Below are 18,056 nucleotides of genomic sequence, written 5' to 3'. Positions count from 1 at the left end.
TCGTACATATGGAATTAAGCATAAGTTCCGTTGGAAACGCATTGAACCGGTTACGGAGTCATTACAAGTTGCCAGTCGAAATTCTGAAAGAACAATCGAGGAGCACAATGTGTATGCATTACACTTTGTTCGAAATTCTCCGCATGCGTAACAGAAAACAATACTCATTGATGAAGCGGGATTTAATTTTAACATTCTAAATTCGAATCGCACCAGATGGATGCCCCAATTTGAAATATGTAGGTTCGTTGAAAGGTGGACTGGAGCCCTGATAATCTTGTAGACCGCGTCATTATGAAGTAAAATCCAAGCTAATGAAATTAATGGCTGCGTTTATCGTAGCGGCTTTACATATTTCTAACAGCTTCAAAAAATCTGAGTCGAGTTCTATTGTGTGCGGTGTACAGTTTAGGTAGTATCAAAGTGTACTTCGATTTCAGGGTCACTGGCATAGATGGTCAAGGCGTTGGTGTTTATAGAACTTTCTTGCTCTTTTATGCGGGTAGTAATATGTCGTTTTGTGGCCCCAGCGTATTTTAATGCGTTGTTAAATAAGTGGTCCTTAAGTGGTATAAAAGACATCCCCGATAGTTACCACCATCTTTAGTATGATCCCTAATGATATTCCTTGAAGAATCATATTGTATGGCTTGCGCTGTAATAGTTTCGAGCTCATTCTCTCTTTCATGTGAATCCGATATACGGGTATATTATTTTACATAAAAAATATTATGTTGTTGCATATAATTAATATATTTCAATATAACAAGATAATAATTTTTTAATTTTCAAACGTAATTTTACACTAAAAATAATGAAAACAAATCGTTCCAAATTACCTAATAATGCTAATTTAGTTATATTGTTTCCATATTTTCTTTTTGTTATAGTTTACTTTTTCAATCGTAAAGATAATGACTTTGTAATTATAATGAAACGCCTACAAATTTTATTAATCCTCTTATATACGTCGACTGTGTCAATATGTAAATATACATTTTCAGATATTTCCACTGAGCAATTATGGAATTTATTAGCTTTAGAACCCGCAGAATCTTCCGAACTTTCTTCAAGATCTGGAAAAGAATTCAATCGCGACGAAGCAAATTCCACTCGATTACACGTAACAAAATTGAACGTCCCATCAGACAATCGAAAGAATAAATTTGGAAGAGATAATCAACGAGAACATTTTGATGATTTCGTTAAACATAATCCATCGAAGGATGTTAAAATTTTTCCATTGGCATCGTCGAGAGTTAAGAAAGTTTCCAAAAATATCCATTCGCCACCCGATCGCCGTCTTCCATTCATAATCGAAACAAAGAGAGGCAACTATTGGGATTTTGAATTTGCCAAAAAATGGATTCATTCAGAATTGCAAGATTCTTTAGTGACGATCACGACGGTAATAGTTATCATTTTGTTTGCAACAATATTTGTTTCAGGAATATTTATTTTCAAGAAGAACAGAATAAAACCATTTGCAAAAGATAAAAATTCAAATTTGTTGGATATGGAAAATGGACATAAAAATATATTATTAGAAAATTGCCAGTTTGAGGCTACTACTCCATTGCAGAACGATCTAGATGAAGAGGAATTACGACTTTTAAATATAATATATGAAATGAATAGAAATGATTTATAATACAGTAGTATATTTAGTTGAAAGAAATAAAGTAATGAATATTTATTAAGATCTTAAATATAATAATTAAATTTAAGTAAAACAACTATGTAAATCAGTGTGATTCATCTTTTTATTAATCAAATAACAATATTGAATAACTTGTTATTTCAACATAAAATGTTAGTCTTGCAACCTGGGTTCGAATTGTTGCAGTACGAACCCAGGTTACAAGACTTCCTGGACATGCTTAACACTTACCCTACGGACTATTTTTTCCCCCGGAACAGCAGAACAAGGGAATGGGGTTCACTTCCCGGAAATCCACATCAAATTAATCAACGGATGCTCTACAGTGATATATTCGTCCTACGAGCAGGACGAATACATCACTGTAGAGCACATTTTGAATGATGGATCTGTCTAACACTATTCTTGAGATTAAGGAAAGGCAGACGGCAGGTGGGAATTTATAGGTCTACAATTTTTTCAAATTTCAACCCCAAAAAAATTCCAGCAATGAGTTGTATAACTTTCTGGGCAAAAATATAAATGTTTAAGAAATACTGTACAAACCGCATTATCACAAAGTTAAAATTGTGTCTGGCGCAATCTGTTATGAGATTTTATTAAAAATAACTTTTATACTATTAATTATTATAAAAAGTCAAAAGTCTTAATTTTTAGGGCAGAGATGAGTTTTTTAAAAAATTGTAAATGCTAATAAGGAGTAAATTCTTTGTTAAGTCCGACCATACTCGAAATGACACGTAAGGCCCAATCTATCTCCCTACTACCTCAAGCTTTTAACTCCCAAAATTTAATAGCATTAATGCCTCTTACATACAAGTTATGCCAAATTTAGTTTCTTAATCTTTACTCTATCTTGAGATAATAAATGAAATAGACGTCAACACACATGTCGGTGTCTATTTCATTTAATATTTCATTCAAAATTCTGTTTTTTTACACACACACACACGCGGAATTTTATTTCTGTATTCGGTTCAGGGGTATCAAAATGTTGACAATTATGCACAATCGCCACTTTTACCATAACATATACTGTACGTTATAATAAATTGTAAAAATTACTACTACTACTACAAATCATGAAACCAATCAGATAATTGTAATATTTTTTTTAATTGTAATCATAAATAAATTTACAGCTGATACAGAATAAGGTACTATGAAATATAAAAAGAGTTTACCTTTCAGTTTCAGAATCATAATTTATGTTAGGAGGAAAATACATGATGTATAAACATAACAAAAATAATAATATAAATTAAATTTCTACAGTTCAATGATTCAATTATGAGTTCAACTTTCATAAATAAAATCAATAATTTAAAGTTGAATATGATATAATGGAATGTCAAATACTTGTTACATCTGGGGATAAGTTTAGAACATTTAGCAAAATCATCACCAATTAAAAATAATAGAATTATCCAAACTATAAGGAGTTACTTCAAAATACTTTCTATTTATTATTATTATTCAATTCATTTCAGATGTTTCTGAATTTCCAACTCACCTAACCTCTCTTGTAAATGTTCTAAACTTTCACACAGATACAAAAGTATATCTATTTTGTGTTTAAAAGTTATAATTCATTCAGGTTTGTGTTAAAATTAAAAAGTTTAGCCTGTCACACAAAAATAAATTCAAATTTTAAGTACTGGATTACACAAATCCAAAAATATATACTCATTCAAATTATTAATGAGGCTTAAATTATGTAATGAATCATCTCAAGATAGAAAAAGGCTGTTTCTGGATGAAGAACGCTGATTTCAGGAACAAGAAATTTATTTTACTAACAACAATCTAATGATGATAAATTATTATTAGATAATACTTAGCTAATGTTTTTAGACATCCTTGTACTGAATATAAGAGTATATTCAAACTACAAGCTGTTTGAAAAGTTACTAAGGAATAAGAAATTTGTAATAAAATTAAACAGTATTGCATAAGAGACAAGATCTGTAAGTTGTATGCAATACTGTAACAGTCAAACTGGTAATGAATGGTCAACTTAGAGGTCTTGTAATAACTTATCATACATATATATATGTGGTGCCCATCTCTCACACTGATATGATTTGGTCGAGTCGGATGTCGTGTACAGGCATCCTGCTCAGGCAGAAAAAAGACAAACCGTTAGAGTTAGAAAGAAAAGAAGCAATGACGTAGCACGGATGACGTGTCCGCTTCAAGACGATTCATATCTGTTTAATAATTAGTACCAAGATGATTTGTTTAGTGTTCTTCATTTTGTAATGTTTTCTGTATTGTATTAACATATACGTCATTATATGTCATAAGAAGCTCTTCTTATTCTTTCTTAAACTGCGTCCTTCATATGCTTCTTAACGCCCAGCCCAGCCAGCTATAGACACCATATATATATTTAATGTTTAATGCAACTACAAATTTCTCACTGCACAGTAAATTTTTTAAACATCTTGTGCAGTGTGCACATTCTTGTATGGAACAACATATTGAATTCTGATGGATGTAGAAAACTTTTGAATTAGTAACCAAAATAAATCCTTGTTTTGGATAGTGTTGTATACTTTATGTGAATAAGAAACAGGAATGACAGACGGATTTGAAGGTTAACCTAAAATAGATGATGTTAATCCTTTCACAGATAATCAAAATTTAATATGTTTTGCAATGATTAGAATCCATTATTCAACAACTGCCTTTTTTCAAACTTGAGACAATTCATTATATAATTTTAGCATATCTCATTCAACCTTCAGTTATTCCAATACATCAAAAAATAAATAAATAAATAAACTAAAACACATGTCCAAAACTTAAGGATGAACACAATTGTCAGCAGTACCAGTCAGTGACGAGTCTTTCACAATATTGAATGCTACATCACAATTTGAAATGGGCATAATCCTTACTGACAGGTCTCTGCCTGTGTATTGGTAAGCCCTTTCCATCCATTCTCCACCTAAATTCAACTGCTGTATGTATCTTTTTCACCGAAGACTTTTTATTGCTTTGATATGTAAAATATTACAGTGTCAGACATCAAATAATAGGGTTCTTGCCATATTTGTCTGCATTCATCTATAGTTCTCTATTAATGTATAAATGTCCTACAGCCTTAAGTTTTAGACACATGTAAGAAAAATATGGCAACTACTAGAAAAATGTTTGTTCTGGTCTCACTATTTTGAGCATTTTTAAATTTGTTTGAAAAATACTGTACTATAATTGCAATGTCTGACTTCATATTTATTTCCATTAACATGGAAATACAAATTCAGTATTAATACAAATTCTAGATGGTAATGGATATATCAATCCAAACATGATATCAAATATAATTTAAGTATAAATCATCCTCAAAATGATTTTAAAAAATTAGTGGGAAGTTACTATATAAAAACAATTTACCTTTTATTTTCATTTTTTGATGTTTACGCCATGTGACATTTCTGATGACGTCTTAAATTAGACATAATTTTAAATCCTTTATTGCAAATCATGCAAAGAAAAGGTCTCTCTGCAGAATGGCATACTAAATGTTTTGTTAGATTTGATTTCTTCCTGAAAGAATTTTTGCAAAATTCACATTGAAAAGGTCTTTTATCTGAATGATAATCTTGATGCTCTTTTAAGTTTGACATAGTTTTAAAACTTTTGTTGCAAACCATACATTGGTATGGTCTATCGGCAGAATGGCATACCAAATGTTTGGTTAAATATGATTTTTTTCTAAAACGCTTTTCACAAAATTCACAGCGGAAAGATTTTTCTTCGGGGTGACAATTCTGGTGATATGTTAAACAAGATTTTGATTTAAAACTCTTGTCGCAACAATCACATTGAAAAGGCCCATTATCACAATTATAATTTTGATGCGTTGTTAGATGCGATTTGCGGTTGAAATTTTTTCCGCAGATCTCGCACTGAAAAGGACTCTTTTCAGAATGACATCTTTGATGCTGCATTAAGACTTTTTTTGACTTAAAACACATTTGGCAAAGCTCACAAAGAAATGGTCTTTCATCTGAATGGCATATCTGATGCTTTTTTAAATCCGGTTTCCTTGTAAAACTTTTCTCACAGTGTTCGCATTGATACGGTCTCTCGTCAGAATGGCATTTCTGATGATCTGTTAAGCTTGACAAAAATCTAAAACACTTTCCACAATTTTCACATTGAAAACGATTTTCACCATAATAGTATTTTCGACGTACCTTTAAGCAAGGCTTATGATTCTCTTGCTGTTTTTCTGAATGACACTCTTCATGTTGTAATAAAACCAGTTTCGTCTTAAAACACATTCCACATAAATCACATTGAAATGGTTTCTCTTCAGTGTGACATATTTGATGTCTTATAGCATCTGATTCATATTTAAATCTTCTCTCACAAATTCCACATGGAAATGGCCTCTTTCCACAATGATATTTTTGATGTTTTGTCAAATTAGACTTATATGTAAAATTCTTCTTACAAACATTACAATGAAACTTATTTACAGAATGCAAATTTTTATGTTTCTCTAAATTAGAATATATAAAAAACCTTGCATTACAAATATTACAAGTGTAAGTCCTTTTTCTAATCTTCGTTAATTGCCTTATCTTGAAGTGTAAATTGTAAAAATAAAAATTCTTCCGAATCCTCTGAAGATATTTTTTCTTGTAAGCAGTCCACTTTGGCTTTTTCAAAACAGATTTTCTAGCAAACCTCCTCTGACAAAATCTGCATTTAATATGTTTGTTACCATTATGTACTAGTAAATGGCATTTTAATGTCTGATTCCAAATAAATCTTTTTTTGCAAATTTTACATTGAAATAGTTTTCCTCTCGCAAAATTAATTATGTCCAACTCTAATGTTCCCAGACTCGGAACTTTTCTTTCATACATATCATAAGATATACCGCCATTAATTTCATCATTATGGTAAATACTTTTCTCTTGATCTTCATAAAATTCATATCCTGTAAAATTTAAATACCTTCATTAGCATTTTTTAAATGTTTAGCATCAAGAATTCAAAAGCTCATTTAAATATTTAATTATTAACATCAAATAATGCTGTATTATGGGCTATAATATACATTAAACCCCAATAGTGCGGCAGATCATTTGGTATTAGTTCAAGACTGGATTAGAAGACTTATTGTTTAATTAATTATTAAAAATTAAAAGGATCTATTCTGGAAAAAGTTTAAAAAATTAATATCTAAAAATCAAAATACTGTACTAAAATAATGGTTTAAATTAATTTAAATTATGTTTAAATTTATTTAAAGTTTTTCCATTTCAGAATGAATGAAACTTATAAAAATTTAAAGCAAGTAGCAACTATAAAATTATATTGTGTTGATGTGAAAAATCCAAATAAATTATATTTAAATTTATATCGAAAAAAGTACCTTTGTTATCTATAACTAAATTATTATTAAACTCAGCTCCTGGAAGACTTTCTTTAGAAGAAGAATCATGATATATTTCACAATGAGGTATTATTGATTCAGTCTGATTTTCTGGCAAAAAGCATTTCATTTCAAAAGTATGATCATCACAAGAGCCATCACTTCCATTCATAAATATAATTTCTTCTGCATTCTGCATCTATATAGAATATATAATTGTGATTAGTCAATATATATATAATACAAAATATATCTGTAATTATTAAAATCAACATATTAATAGTAAATTTTTATATTATTATATATTATATATTACAAAATATATAAATAAACAACTACTAGCCCATTATAGATACCGATCAACCAATGCCGAATTATCAGGCTAGCAAATGGCTATAGTAATATTAATAATTTAAGATAATTTGGTACTAGAGTTAGGCGTTAGGCACCATCTCTTGCTAAATTTAATAATTAGAATTTAATTAAATAATTTAAATAAATTTAGGTGTAACTTGAAGAAAAGAAACGGCCCAAAGCGGGACTCGAACCCGCAACTTCTGCTATCCGCGCAGACACGTTACCAGTTACGCTACCCGGACCTCCGATTCGCTCTCCTCTTTCAGCTGATATAAGATTACCGTACGACCATCGACGGTCATTACAATGCCGGCTGGGGACACATTAATTGTTTTAAATTTAAATTATTTAATTAAATTCTAATTATTAAATTTAGCAAGAGATGGCGCCTAACGCCTAACTCTAGTACCAAATTATCTTAAATTATTAATATTACTATAGCCATTTGCTAGCCTGATAATTCGGCATTGGTTGATCGTTATCTATAATGGGCTAGTAGTTGTTTATTTATATATATATATATACATGCCTTGCCGGAATTGCGATAGCCGGGTTGAGTACCTTTGGGAGGACATGGGCAATTAATGTGTCCCCAGCTGGCATTGTAATGACCGTCAATGGTCGTATGGTAATCTTATATCAGCTGGAAGAGGAAGGCGGATCGAAGGTCTGGGTAGCGTAACTGGTAACGTGTCTGCACGGATAGCAGAAGTTGCGGGTTCGAGTCCCGCTTCGGGCCGTTTCTTTTCTTCCAGTTAGGTCTAAATTTATTTAAATTATTTAATTAAATTCTAATTATTAAATTTAGCAAGAGATGGCACCTAATGCCTAACTCTAGTACCAAATTATCTTAAATTATTAATATTACTATAGCCATTTGCTAGCCTGATAATTCGGCATTGGTTGATCGTTATATAAAAATATATTATTTACTTAACTTATGTATGATCAAACCAGAAAGTTTTGAACTGATTTGATGTAAAATTTATTTGGCACCCCACAAATTAAATAGGGATGCTGAAAAAAGCTCTCTATCAATATGGAGTTACTGCACTTTTAGTAATACATGTAAGAAGTGTAATGGCAATGCTCAGCACTATATTTCATGGTTCCAGCCCCACTTATGGCTGAAACAACTGGACATTGGTCATGGTTCACATCTCAGCAATCAGCTAGTATTGTGGAGTTTTCTAGGTTTCCTTTATGTCTCTAACATCTAAATATTCACCAGTTTCCCATAGAAAATCCTCCTGGGTGGCAATCCTCCTTGGAAGTTTACCCAAGCATTGCATTGCCTTCTTCCATCAACCCATTTTGTGGCATCTGAAGTGTCATTGTGACAATCCAATTGAAATCCACTAACCTATGAAGTAGCTTCAAAGTATGAGATCCCAAGCATTAGTTCAGTTTACGTATAATCTGGTATTTTTCATTGTTTAGATCTACTAGTCCAGCAGAAAAATAGGTGACTATAGATATTTTAAAAAAGTAAATTTTATGAACAAGATTTTGAACAACACAGTATGCCCATTTATGTTTTGAAGATGACATCAAACAAAGTGACCCTTATTCATGCGCAAACACCCTTCACATTTTCAAAGTATGCAATGTATAGTGTGATACAACATATAGGTATGTTACTGATTGCATAATGATCAGAAATTGCCCACAAAATATTGAAGATCTAAGAAAGAAATTTGTCAAGCATAAAATAACATACCCAAGAATATGTTACATCACTACAAATAACATATTTCAAAGATATGACGAGTGTTTGTATATTAACAGTCATTCGGTTAATGACAGCCTCAAAACATAAATGGCAAACTATATTTTTTTAAATCTTGTACATGAAAATTGATTTTAAAATATTCAAAAGTTAATATCTATTTATTTATAATTGCCCATTTTCCTTCAAGATCCTGTATATATTTTATTTTATAGACTATTTGTTTCTCAAATTTTGACTAATATCAAAATGTCCATGAATTTTTTTTGGGGATACTATAGATTACCACCTATGGAATTTCAGGTCTTTGAGTATATATCTGAACTCAGGAGACCGAGACGAGTTCAACGATACCCTACTTTTGGACCGGAGACGAGAAATAATAAAGTTATCATACTTTTTTCCAGCGATTGTGCAATGATAGGGAATCACGTCGCTTGCCGTTAAAATTGCCTTTAGTAGACGTTTCCCCCCTTTTTTACTTTGTTCAAGAACTACCGTGAATCAATAACTAGTGACATTTAGCACATGGAGGCGTGTGAGCGGCTCCCCTCCGGGAGGTCAGTCGGGAGCATGAACAATGGGAAACGGCCGCCATGTTCGCTGCCATAAGTAACATTAACCGAAATGGCGATCGCGTGATGATCGGAAGTCGCGTCGCTCTCTCCGCTCTTGTATCGCGTGTTTAACCCTACTGGTGATGACCGTAGTCCGACGTCATGGTTTGCAGACTTTACCGCAAGATGGCAGTACTAGCAACTATGGTGCCGTCTTCGTGAGAGCATTAAAAAATATGGTAACTTAAAAAGTATGATAACTTCTTTACTTTTTGTCTCCGGTCCAAAAATAGGGTATCGTTGAACTCGTCTTGGTCCCCTGAGTTCAAATATATAATCAAAGTCCTGAAATTCCATAGGTGGTAATCTATAGTACACTCTTTTTTTTTAATCTTATTCACTGATTCAAGAAATAAATATTAATGTAGCAATATGTTTACTTACTCTGATATCATGATCAATTTCTTCTTTTTCAATTTTTAACATCATTTTCATATCTTCAAAACCCAATTCTAAATTGTACTGATGTGATTCTTCATTTTCTTCATCCCATTTTGGTTCCTTTTTAATATTGAATCTAATATTTTCAAAATCTAAAATAAAAATTTCAGTAAACAAATGCTAATTGGAAAAAGCAATCATTTTTAGAACATCCTAAACAGAGAAACATGTCTATAGCTGGAATACTTTCAGGCTAGAATTAATCACATTTTTATCAATTAAAATACAGAATTTAAAGAATTTACCCTATAAATAGTCAGTTAAGCATTATCTTTTGCCAAGATAAGAATATAAAAATTTTAATACTAATACTATTGTGTCAATTAACCTTTGTGTCAAGTTCCACAACTTAATTATTAAAACTTTGCTTAATTATAGCTTAAAAAACAAACTGACTTTAGGTATGTTTGACCAAACATTTTACACATACCCTATACATTATGACACTTTTAGCATAAAATACATACAGTAAAACCTTACTAAGTTGAAGTTTAAGGAATAAAAGAAGAAAAATCCCTACATTGAGTTAGAGTTTCAAGTTAACAAGTTTAATATCTGATTTTCTCAAATTTTTCAAGGCCATAAATTTCCCATTATCAAGCCATTATTCAAGAATCTGTTCACAGGATGGCTACAAAATTGTATACAACTTACGGCAGTTTTGAGTGCATTGTCAAGGCTGAGAACACACCGTATCAATAAAAGTCTAACTTAATGAGACAGTATTATATAGTAAATCCTATGTATTGTGCCCTGATCTTCTGAGAACTTCGAGTTAATACAGTTCAACTTAGCAAGGTTTCACTATATTAATTATATTTAATTTTGGCATGAATGTATTTTGAGCAACAGCAGTAAGAGAAGCTTATACAGGGCTTAAAGCAGTCATGGCAATAAAAAAAAGTGAGAAAAGAGAGTTTACACTGAAAAAAAGCTAAAAAAGCTAATAGTGTTAAAATGAACGAAAACAGGCGTTATTAAAAAAACACACAAACGCACACATATTTTGTATCAATAACATTGCATATGATATTAGATTGATTATTAAGTGGACTGATAAGATTAAATATGAAAATGGTTAGGCTGAGTTTATACTCCAGAAAAGTGACCAGTAAGACTGCATTAAGCCAGAACAGGCCCGCATTAAGTTTTCATGTGCCCCATACAGAATTCCCACCATTACACAGCAAAGCAAATGGAATAGTAACATAACTACCAGAATGTGTTTCCATATAACATGCCAAATTTCAAATGCCATTTATTTCAAGGTACATTTTTTGATTTCTTCATAAAAAAAATGTAATTAAAGAAGAAAAAAAACAACTTCTGGCAGAATCAGTGGGTTGCATGTTCATTATATAGCAGGGGTGGGCAAGCAAAAGTTCAGTGGGAGCCGAAATGTAGGTTTTGCAAAATGCATGGGAGCCGCAGTTCTGTACTTTTTTACTCTGTACTGCAGTTCTGTACCTTGATTTTATTATATAATATAAAACAAGTATTGAATTTTTTTAATAAACATATTTTCACAAAATTGTGGAAATAAAACTGTAAAAATAATAATAAAAGGCAGAAATTAACACTTTCAGCAAGAGCCACATAAAACTCAAAAATGCGACTCCGAGACCGCATGCGGCTCTCGGAGTCGCATTTGCCCATGTCTGTTATATAGCAATACCACTAGTAATTGTGACCCAATCATTTATTTGGTAATTTTATCAATATTTTTTAAATGATTAAAAATAAAATTACAGAATTCATTACTGGTAATACTAGTCTCACAAATCTATTCCCCTGAATACAATAAAACAATTTGTTAGTCATTCGACCCACAACTGACAGAGAAGAGGGTTTGTGAAAACAATGTAATTAAACATTTAGCAGTTTGTTGTCCTTCACAGTGGGGAACAGGCAGAGTCTATTACTTTTATGGGAGAAAATATACAAAGCTTTCTACTACCCTGAAGTTGAAAAATAATACAATCCCATGAAATTTAACAAATCTGACGTTAATAAGCAAATGATGAAATTATTTACAGAGAGTTGATATTTGATAAGTTTAGTTTTTTGCTCTTATAGAACAAATTACAGAAATTATAAATAAAAATCTCATTTTAAAAAAATTAAAATCATAAAATTTCGCTTACAAAAGATCGAGATGGAACGCACGCTTTTTATTTTTATAATCGCTTTGTTTTATTAGACACAGATATTATTCTTATATAGATTTATTAATTATAATAAACATACATTATGTATAAAATTATATTAAAATAACACTGTAATTAACGTCTGAAATGAAAAAGTAATTGAATCGAGTCTCGCCTCCATATTAATTAACGCGCATTGGTGTAGCCAGAGTTTGTTATGGGGGGCCTAGAAGGCTGTAATTTTCTGGGGACCCGCTCTGTGGCTCCATCTGGAAACCCCTCACGCCACGCGACCTCACCCGGGCTTTGCAGGACACCACCATCGGCACCCTGACGGATTCCTGGTCAGCGGTGCTCCGCAACAAAGGCCAGGACCACCTACACCCTTTCGCCCCCTGGAGGTACAGTTGCGCGTCATCTCGCCATGCGGAGAAGCTTTTGGCCTGGCTCCGGACCGAGACGGCCACGTTACACGCTTTCCTTTACTCACGGCATCTACATGACTCCCCGGGGTGCCCCCATTGTGGCGCAGCGCAAACTACACTTCATTACTGGCTACATTGCCCCAAATACACTATAGCCCACAAGGACCTAGGCAACACGATGACCCTAAACATGTCTCTGGTGCGCACGCTGACACCTATCTACTGGCCGCCGGCCTCCATCACTCCTAATCAACACAAGGCGGCGCTGGAGCGCTACATTAGCCTCACTAGCCGTTTCGCTTAGCAACTGGCAACGTCGATCGGAGAAAGAGCCGCAAAGGCTATAATCTCCATATTAAATTGAATAAGAAGAAGAAAAAGAAATTTCTGGGGAGGGGCACCAGGTTAACTGGGAGGGGTGTGCCCACACATGCCCCTTCCTGGTTATGCCCATGTTAACGCGCCACAGTAATTAATTGATCACGTTGCATCAAATTAAATAATTTATAAAAATTAAAATAATAAATACGTTTATAAAATAATTGGCTGTATCTGTTCGCAATGATAATGTAAAACACACTGTACTTATAGTTTAGCATTTCCGATATTTAATTTATTTTTGAATTTTAAAATATAAGAAAAACAATTTCTTAAATAAAGTTTTACGCATTGATATCTGCAACTTAAGATAATACAAAGATATAAGAATCCATCAAAAAAGTTAATTAATAATAATTAAAATCGAGAAAAAATATAAGTTTCTTTCGAGGTAAGGAAACTTGTAAAAAGTCAGGTATGCAATCACGTGATGCCCGTCTCCCACTTTGCGTAACCAAATGGTCGAGGTTGAAATAAAACCCCAGCAGAAGTAAAAACGAACATCGGCGCATGTATAGGACAATAAACTTGAACGGGAGCGAAGATGAGACATGACACCATGTAATTTATGCTAATTACTTTCTAATATTAAAATATTAAAATCTTCAATAAATTATAATTAAATTAATTTTTTGACTGAGTTCGACTAGAAGCATATCGAAAAGCTAGATTAAAGTGAAATAGCGGTTTTTCGACGCTAAATATTTACAAATTAATTTTTTAATTTGGTGCCGGATTGACCGCAGCTGTTCGAATGCGCACGTGCATGAAGAGTTTTATAGTTTGTCGAAATGGAAAATGAAGGACACAATTAGAATGCAGAAAACCATGGTGCATGTCAAATATATAAGCACCCACTTAAAACCAAACTTTTGTCTTTGTCTAAAGATTGTCTCTACAGAAGTTATTAATATTTAGGATATTAGTTTAAAATCTTGTATTTCCTGGCACGAGATTCGCTCGATCTTTAATTTTACAGAGTGCTAGAAAGATACAAGCTTTGAAACAAGTGTCCTACAACGTTTTATTTAATAATAACAGTAGAAATCAAATTTATTATCGCTCAACAATTATTATTTTTGGTTTTTCTACGGTAGTCAAAAACGAGTAATGTCATCATTTAAGCTAAAGAATAGCAGGCGGTTGGGAAGAAGTTTGCTTAGCAACTTACTTCAGAAAGTATTGGGTTCTATACGATTTTCCGTTGCTAAAACATGAGTTTCTACTGTTAGTATTAAATAAAATCTATTTCTTTCTTTTGTCCACTGCACTTAAATAAATACAAATGCTAAAAATAATGCTGTATAAAAATCACTCCTAATGCTGAAGTAGAAGTGTACTTATGTCTTAATGCAGCGTGATTATATCGAAGTGCTGCGGAGATCGGTATTTCACAAGGATACAAGCAAGGAGAACCCAAGTGCAAATTCCTACAGCATGTGCAGAGTATCAAGCTTTGGGAAGCTCCTCGTTTTGTTAGTTTATATAAATGTAGTACACTACATGTGTATACGACAGTGCCTTATCATGTCGCGCACGGTCCATAAGGCATATGGGAACGTGCTGGTCGCTATTTTGCTCCTGAGCGCATTTATAAAAAAAAAATTTCACATGGGAAGTGAAAAAAGCTAAAAAAGTGAGTTTTTCTCAGAAAAAGCTAAAAAAGAGAGGAGCTATGAAAAAAAGCTAAAAAAGCTAAAAAAGAGAGTCACTTTAAGCCCTGTAATATGAGTATCTATTACTTGCATAGTAAAGTATTAATAGGCTAATACATTGATACTTTACATATTTTAATATTTTTCAAGAAAAGCTTTTAGGCCAAACAAAAAATACAACCAAAAACATTATAAGTAGTTAATGAAACTTTTAAGCTTTTTGGAGTGGTTTTTCTTTAAATATAACAAATATAATACAAAATAATTATACATTCATACAAAATTGTCCTAAAACAAAAGTCTTTGCTATGTAATGCAGATACGTAATGCATTTTCATAATGCATATTCTTTAAAATAATGGTGATTTATAACAAGAAAAGTCACAAATTTATTACTGTTTGTTCCACATATATTATTTTTTTCAAAATATTCATGAGAGAAAGACTCGTTATTATAAACCAAATTTTATATACAGGTTACAAATTAAGTTCCATTGAGTGTAATAAATGATTTAACAAACTTATTTGTTTTCATGGTATTTTCTGATGTTAATAGGAATAAAAGAATTGTATTGTTTCTAGATTATAGTTCCAAAAATTAAAAGAAAAATATATATTTTTTTTTTTAAATTTTGAAATTAAAACAAGTGACATACTTTCATATTTTAACAATAATTTCTTGTATCATATGGAAAATACTGTATATTATGAAAACTTCAAAATAAAAATGTCATGGTACATTAAAGACCTTAAATATATCTACTTTTTCACTCACTATATTATATGCCTAAATACTGATCAATCAATCATAGTAAATTACATTATTACAGTGTGAATTACAGCATTTTACATGCTGTAATTCATGTTGTATAAATATAACATACCCATACTCACACAGTGTAAAATGTCATAGTAAAATAGGCATATTTCCATTTCTACTGATTATCATAAGCATCTTGTATTGTTCCTTTTAGGCTGTGCTCTTTCAACCTTGATACCAGTATAAGGAAAAAATTTAAAAAAACTTTGAATTCTAGAGCAATCTTTTACAGTTGGTTGGTTGGTGAAAGAGCCGTTCAGGTCCATGCCAAATGGTATAATAAATGTAGATAAATAAACTGTACAAACTAGAATGCGGTATGAAAGATTAAATAACAATAGGATATATCAACCCTTTATGATATCCGATCACAACAATTGCAACTCTAGATGAGGCGGTTTGGTCCTTATCAGACTGTAGACAATAACCAAAGGATTAAAAAATGTTTATATATGAAGTAGTTAATGTGTACCTAGGTAGTCCAAGATGGTGGCTCGTCTCCGATTCCAGCAATCAGAAGACGGGGAACAGTGGGGACCCACGTTCTAACCTAACCTAACCTAACCTAACCTATTCTAATAATTTGGTTGCTAATAATTATGGTAATTTATTAGAATAGGTTAGGTTAGGTTAGGTTGCGCATGTTTTATTTAAATTCTTTACGTTCCATTCCATCTTTGATTTTATTCCAAAGAGTTAATACCGTTGGAATAATTTGATAATTGTATTCGAAAAAAGATATTAACCACATTTATCGACCTGAAGAAGACAAAAATAATCTTGTCGAAAGCACTTGCAAATATAGCGACATTTCTTGTAATCTAATGCCTGTATGACAAGAATTCTCTCGTATTAAATGATTGGCGTGCTGTCCAATCTTGGTTTACAGTTAGGTTAGGTTAGGCTAGAACGTGCGTCCCCACTGTTCCCTAGAATCAAAGACAAGTCACCATCTTGGGCTACCTAGGTACACATTAACCTATGAAGTTTACTGCTGATACAGTGGACAGAACTGCATAGCATTGCTTACAACAGCACAATTAAAATATTTACTAAATATAGGATATACTGTGTATAATATACAAATTATAAAGGTCCTTTTCAAACATTTTAAAGGATTGTTGAAAAATATGATCAATTTTCAGGTTTATCTAGCAAAATCAAACAAACCAAAAAAAAACTTAGGATCAGAATATCTTGTTGAAGCATCAAAGCCAAACTCACGATTCCTATTTGGTCTTTACTTTTACAGAGGTAGAGTACATAACTACAAACTTTAAAATGTGATGCTAGAGAAGAATGCTGGATGTAACCGACTGAAAATTGTCCAATTAGCAGGTTTTAGAACACAGCATAAACAAGAAACATTCTTAAGACATTCAGAGTGAACAAGGTATTGAGGTAATGGAGAAGAAAACAGTAAGAGGATGGAGTACTGGATACAGTGAAAGGCAGAACACCTAAAAGCAAGATTAAGCATTTAGTGTTATGTAGAAGTGAAAGAAGGGTCTCACTCCACATAATTGTATACCCCCATATGAGCAAAAAAGTCAAAGGAGCCATACCTGTACATGCGACCCTCGATGAAATATTCACCTCCAAATATCGGTTTTTACCGTGTGCCTATTCTCCATGCTCCACATCAGTCAAAGCTTGCCGTATAGTTTTAGATGTTTGGGGCTTATCCCCACCTTAGCTCTGAGGAGCAAATGATAGCAAACACTGAAGTGCAAGACTACAGTTGGAGCATTGCTAGCATCAAATACTCCAGCACAGTTGCCTGGGCTAAATAATTAAACGTGACGGTCTTAACGAAGCAACACAACTCCCGAGAAGTAGGCCGGTTTCGGGGCACCGTATCTCACCAAGGGTCACACTTACAGGTGAGGCTCCTTTGACTTTTTTGCTTCTATGGATAAATAAGGTCCAACTGACTCATTCAGAAGTGTAATTGTACCTTGATGCTGCCCACTAACACTTGCTGCTCCAAAGAGAAGTTTGGACCCAAAATTTTATATTAAATCGTTTAAAATACAATAATTAAGCTAATTCAGTATCGAACGTAAGATTTACACTTACCGATATCGTCCGATTCATTCATCGTGAAGCGATCTTCCCACGTACAAAACTTCTCAAAGCTCGCGCTGTCAGGCGGATGATACGAACCTATCACATACTATTATTATGCAATTAATTTTAGAATTTGATAAATTAAGTAAATGCCACCGAAACACGTGTTATTAGTGTTATTATTTGTAAAGAATTATTAATTATTATTTGGTTGTAAAAAGTTAGTTTAAATTTCTATCCGCTTTCTTCTCATTCATAGAGACCAGTTGACTTTTCGGCGTAAATTCGAGACGCCATCACTCGACGAAAAAAATAAATATAATAATAACTCCTAACTACAATATGTTAAAAAAAAATAG

At 32.4% G+C, this 18,056-nt stretch overlaps 1 protein-coding gene across 1 annotated transcript; it reads right to left on the bottom strand.

Moving 5' to 3' along the window:
• Positions 1–4,764: 4,764 nt before the first annotated feature.
• LOC136971113 (zinc finger protein 271-like) lies at positions 4,765–17,968 on the bottom strand. Its single transcript, XM_067265589.1, has 4 exons — positions 17,707–17,968; positions 10,146–10,294; positions 7,059–7,257; positions 4,765–6,620 (listed from the first exon to the last, which is right to left on the bottom strand). Exons 1-4 carry the CDS (start codon positions 17,726–17,728, stop codon positions 5,086–5,088), a joined length of 1,905 nt encoding a protein of 634 aa, XP_067121690.1. The 5' UTR covers positions 17,729–17,968; the 3' UTR covers positions 4,765–5,085.
• Between the last annotated feature and the right edge of the window lie 88 nt (positions 17,969–18,056).

Source organism: Centruroides vittatus, unplaced genomic scaffold, assembly GCF_030686945.1.
Source record: "Centruroides vittatus isolate TY-2023 unplaced genomic scaffold, ASM3068694v2 contig_2328, whole genome shotgun sequence".
In the NCBI taxonomy this organism is placed as follows: Eukaryota; Metazoa; Arthropoda; class Arachnida; order Scorpiones; family Buthidae; genus Centruroides; species Centruroides vittatus.
This window is presented reverse-complemented; position numbering and strand designations above follow the sequence as displayed.

Bases quoted from the DNA above. Each gene is read 5' to 3' on its own strand.
- LOC136971113 (XM_067265589.1), bottom strand. From the start codon at position 17,728: ATGAATGAATCGGACGATATCG. The intron at 7,258-10,145 runs GTAAGTAAACAT...TATTCTATATAG, and splicing joins AAATTGATCATGATATCAGA to ATGCAGAATGCAGAAGAAAT. The intron at 6,621-7,058 runs GTACTTTTTTCG...TAAATTTTACAG, and splicing joins TTTAGTTATAGATAACAAAG to GATATGAATTTTATGAAGAT.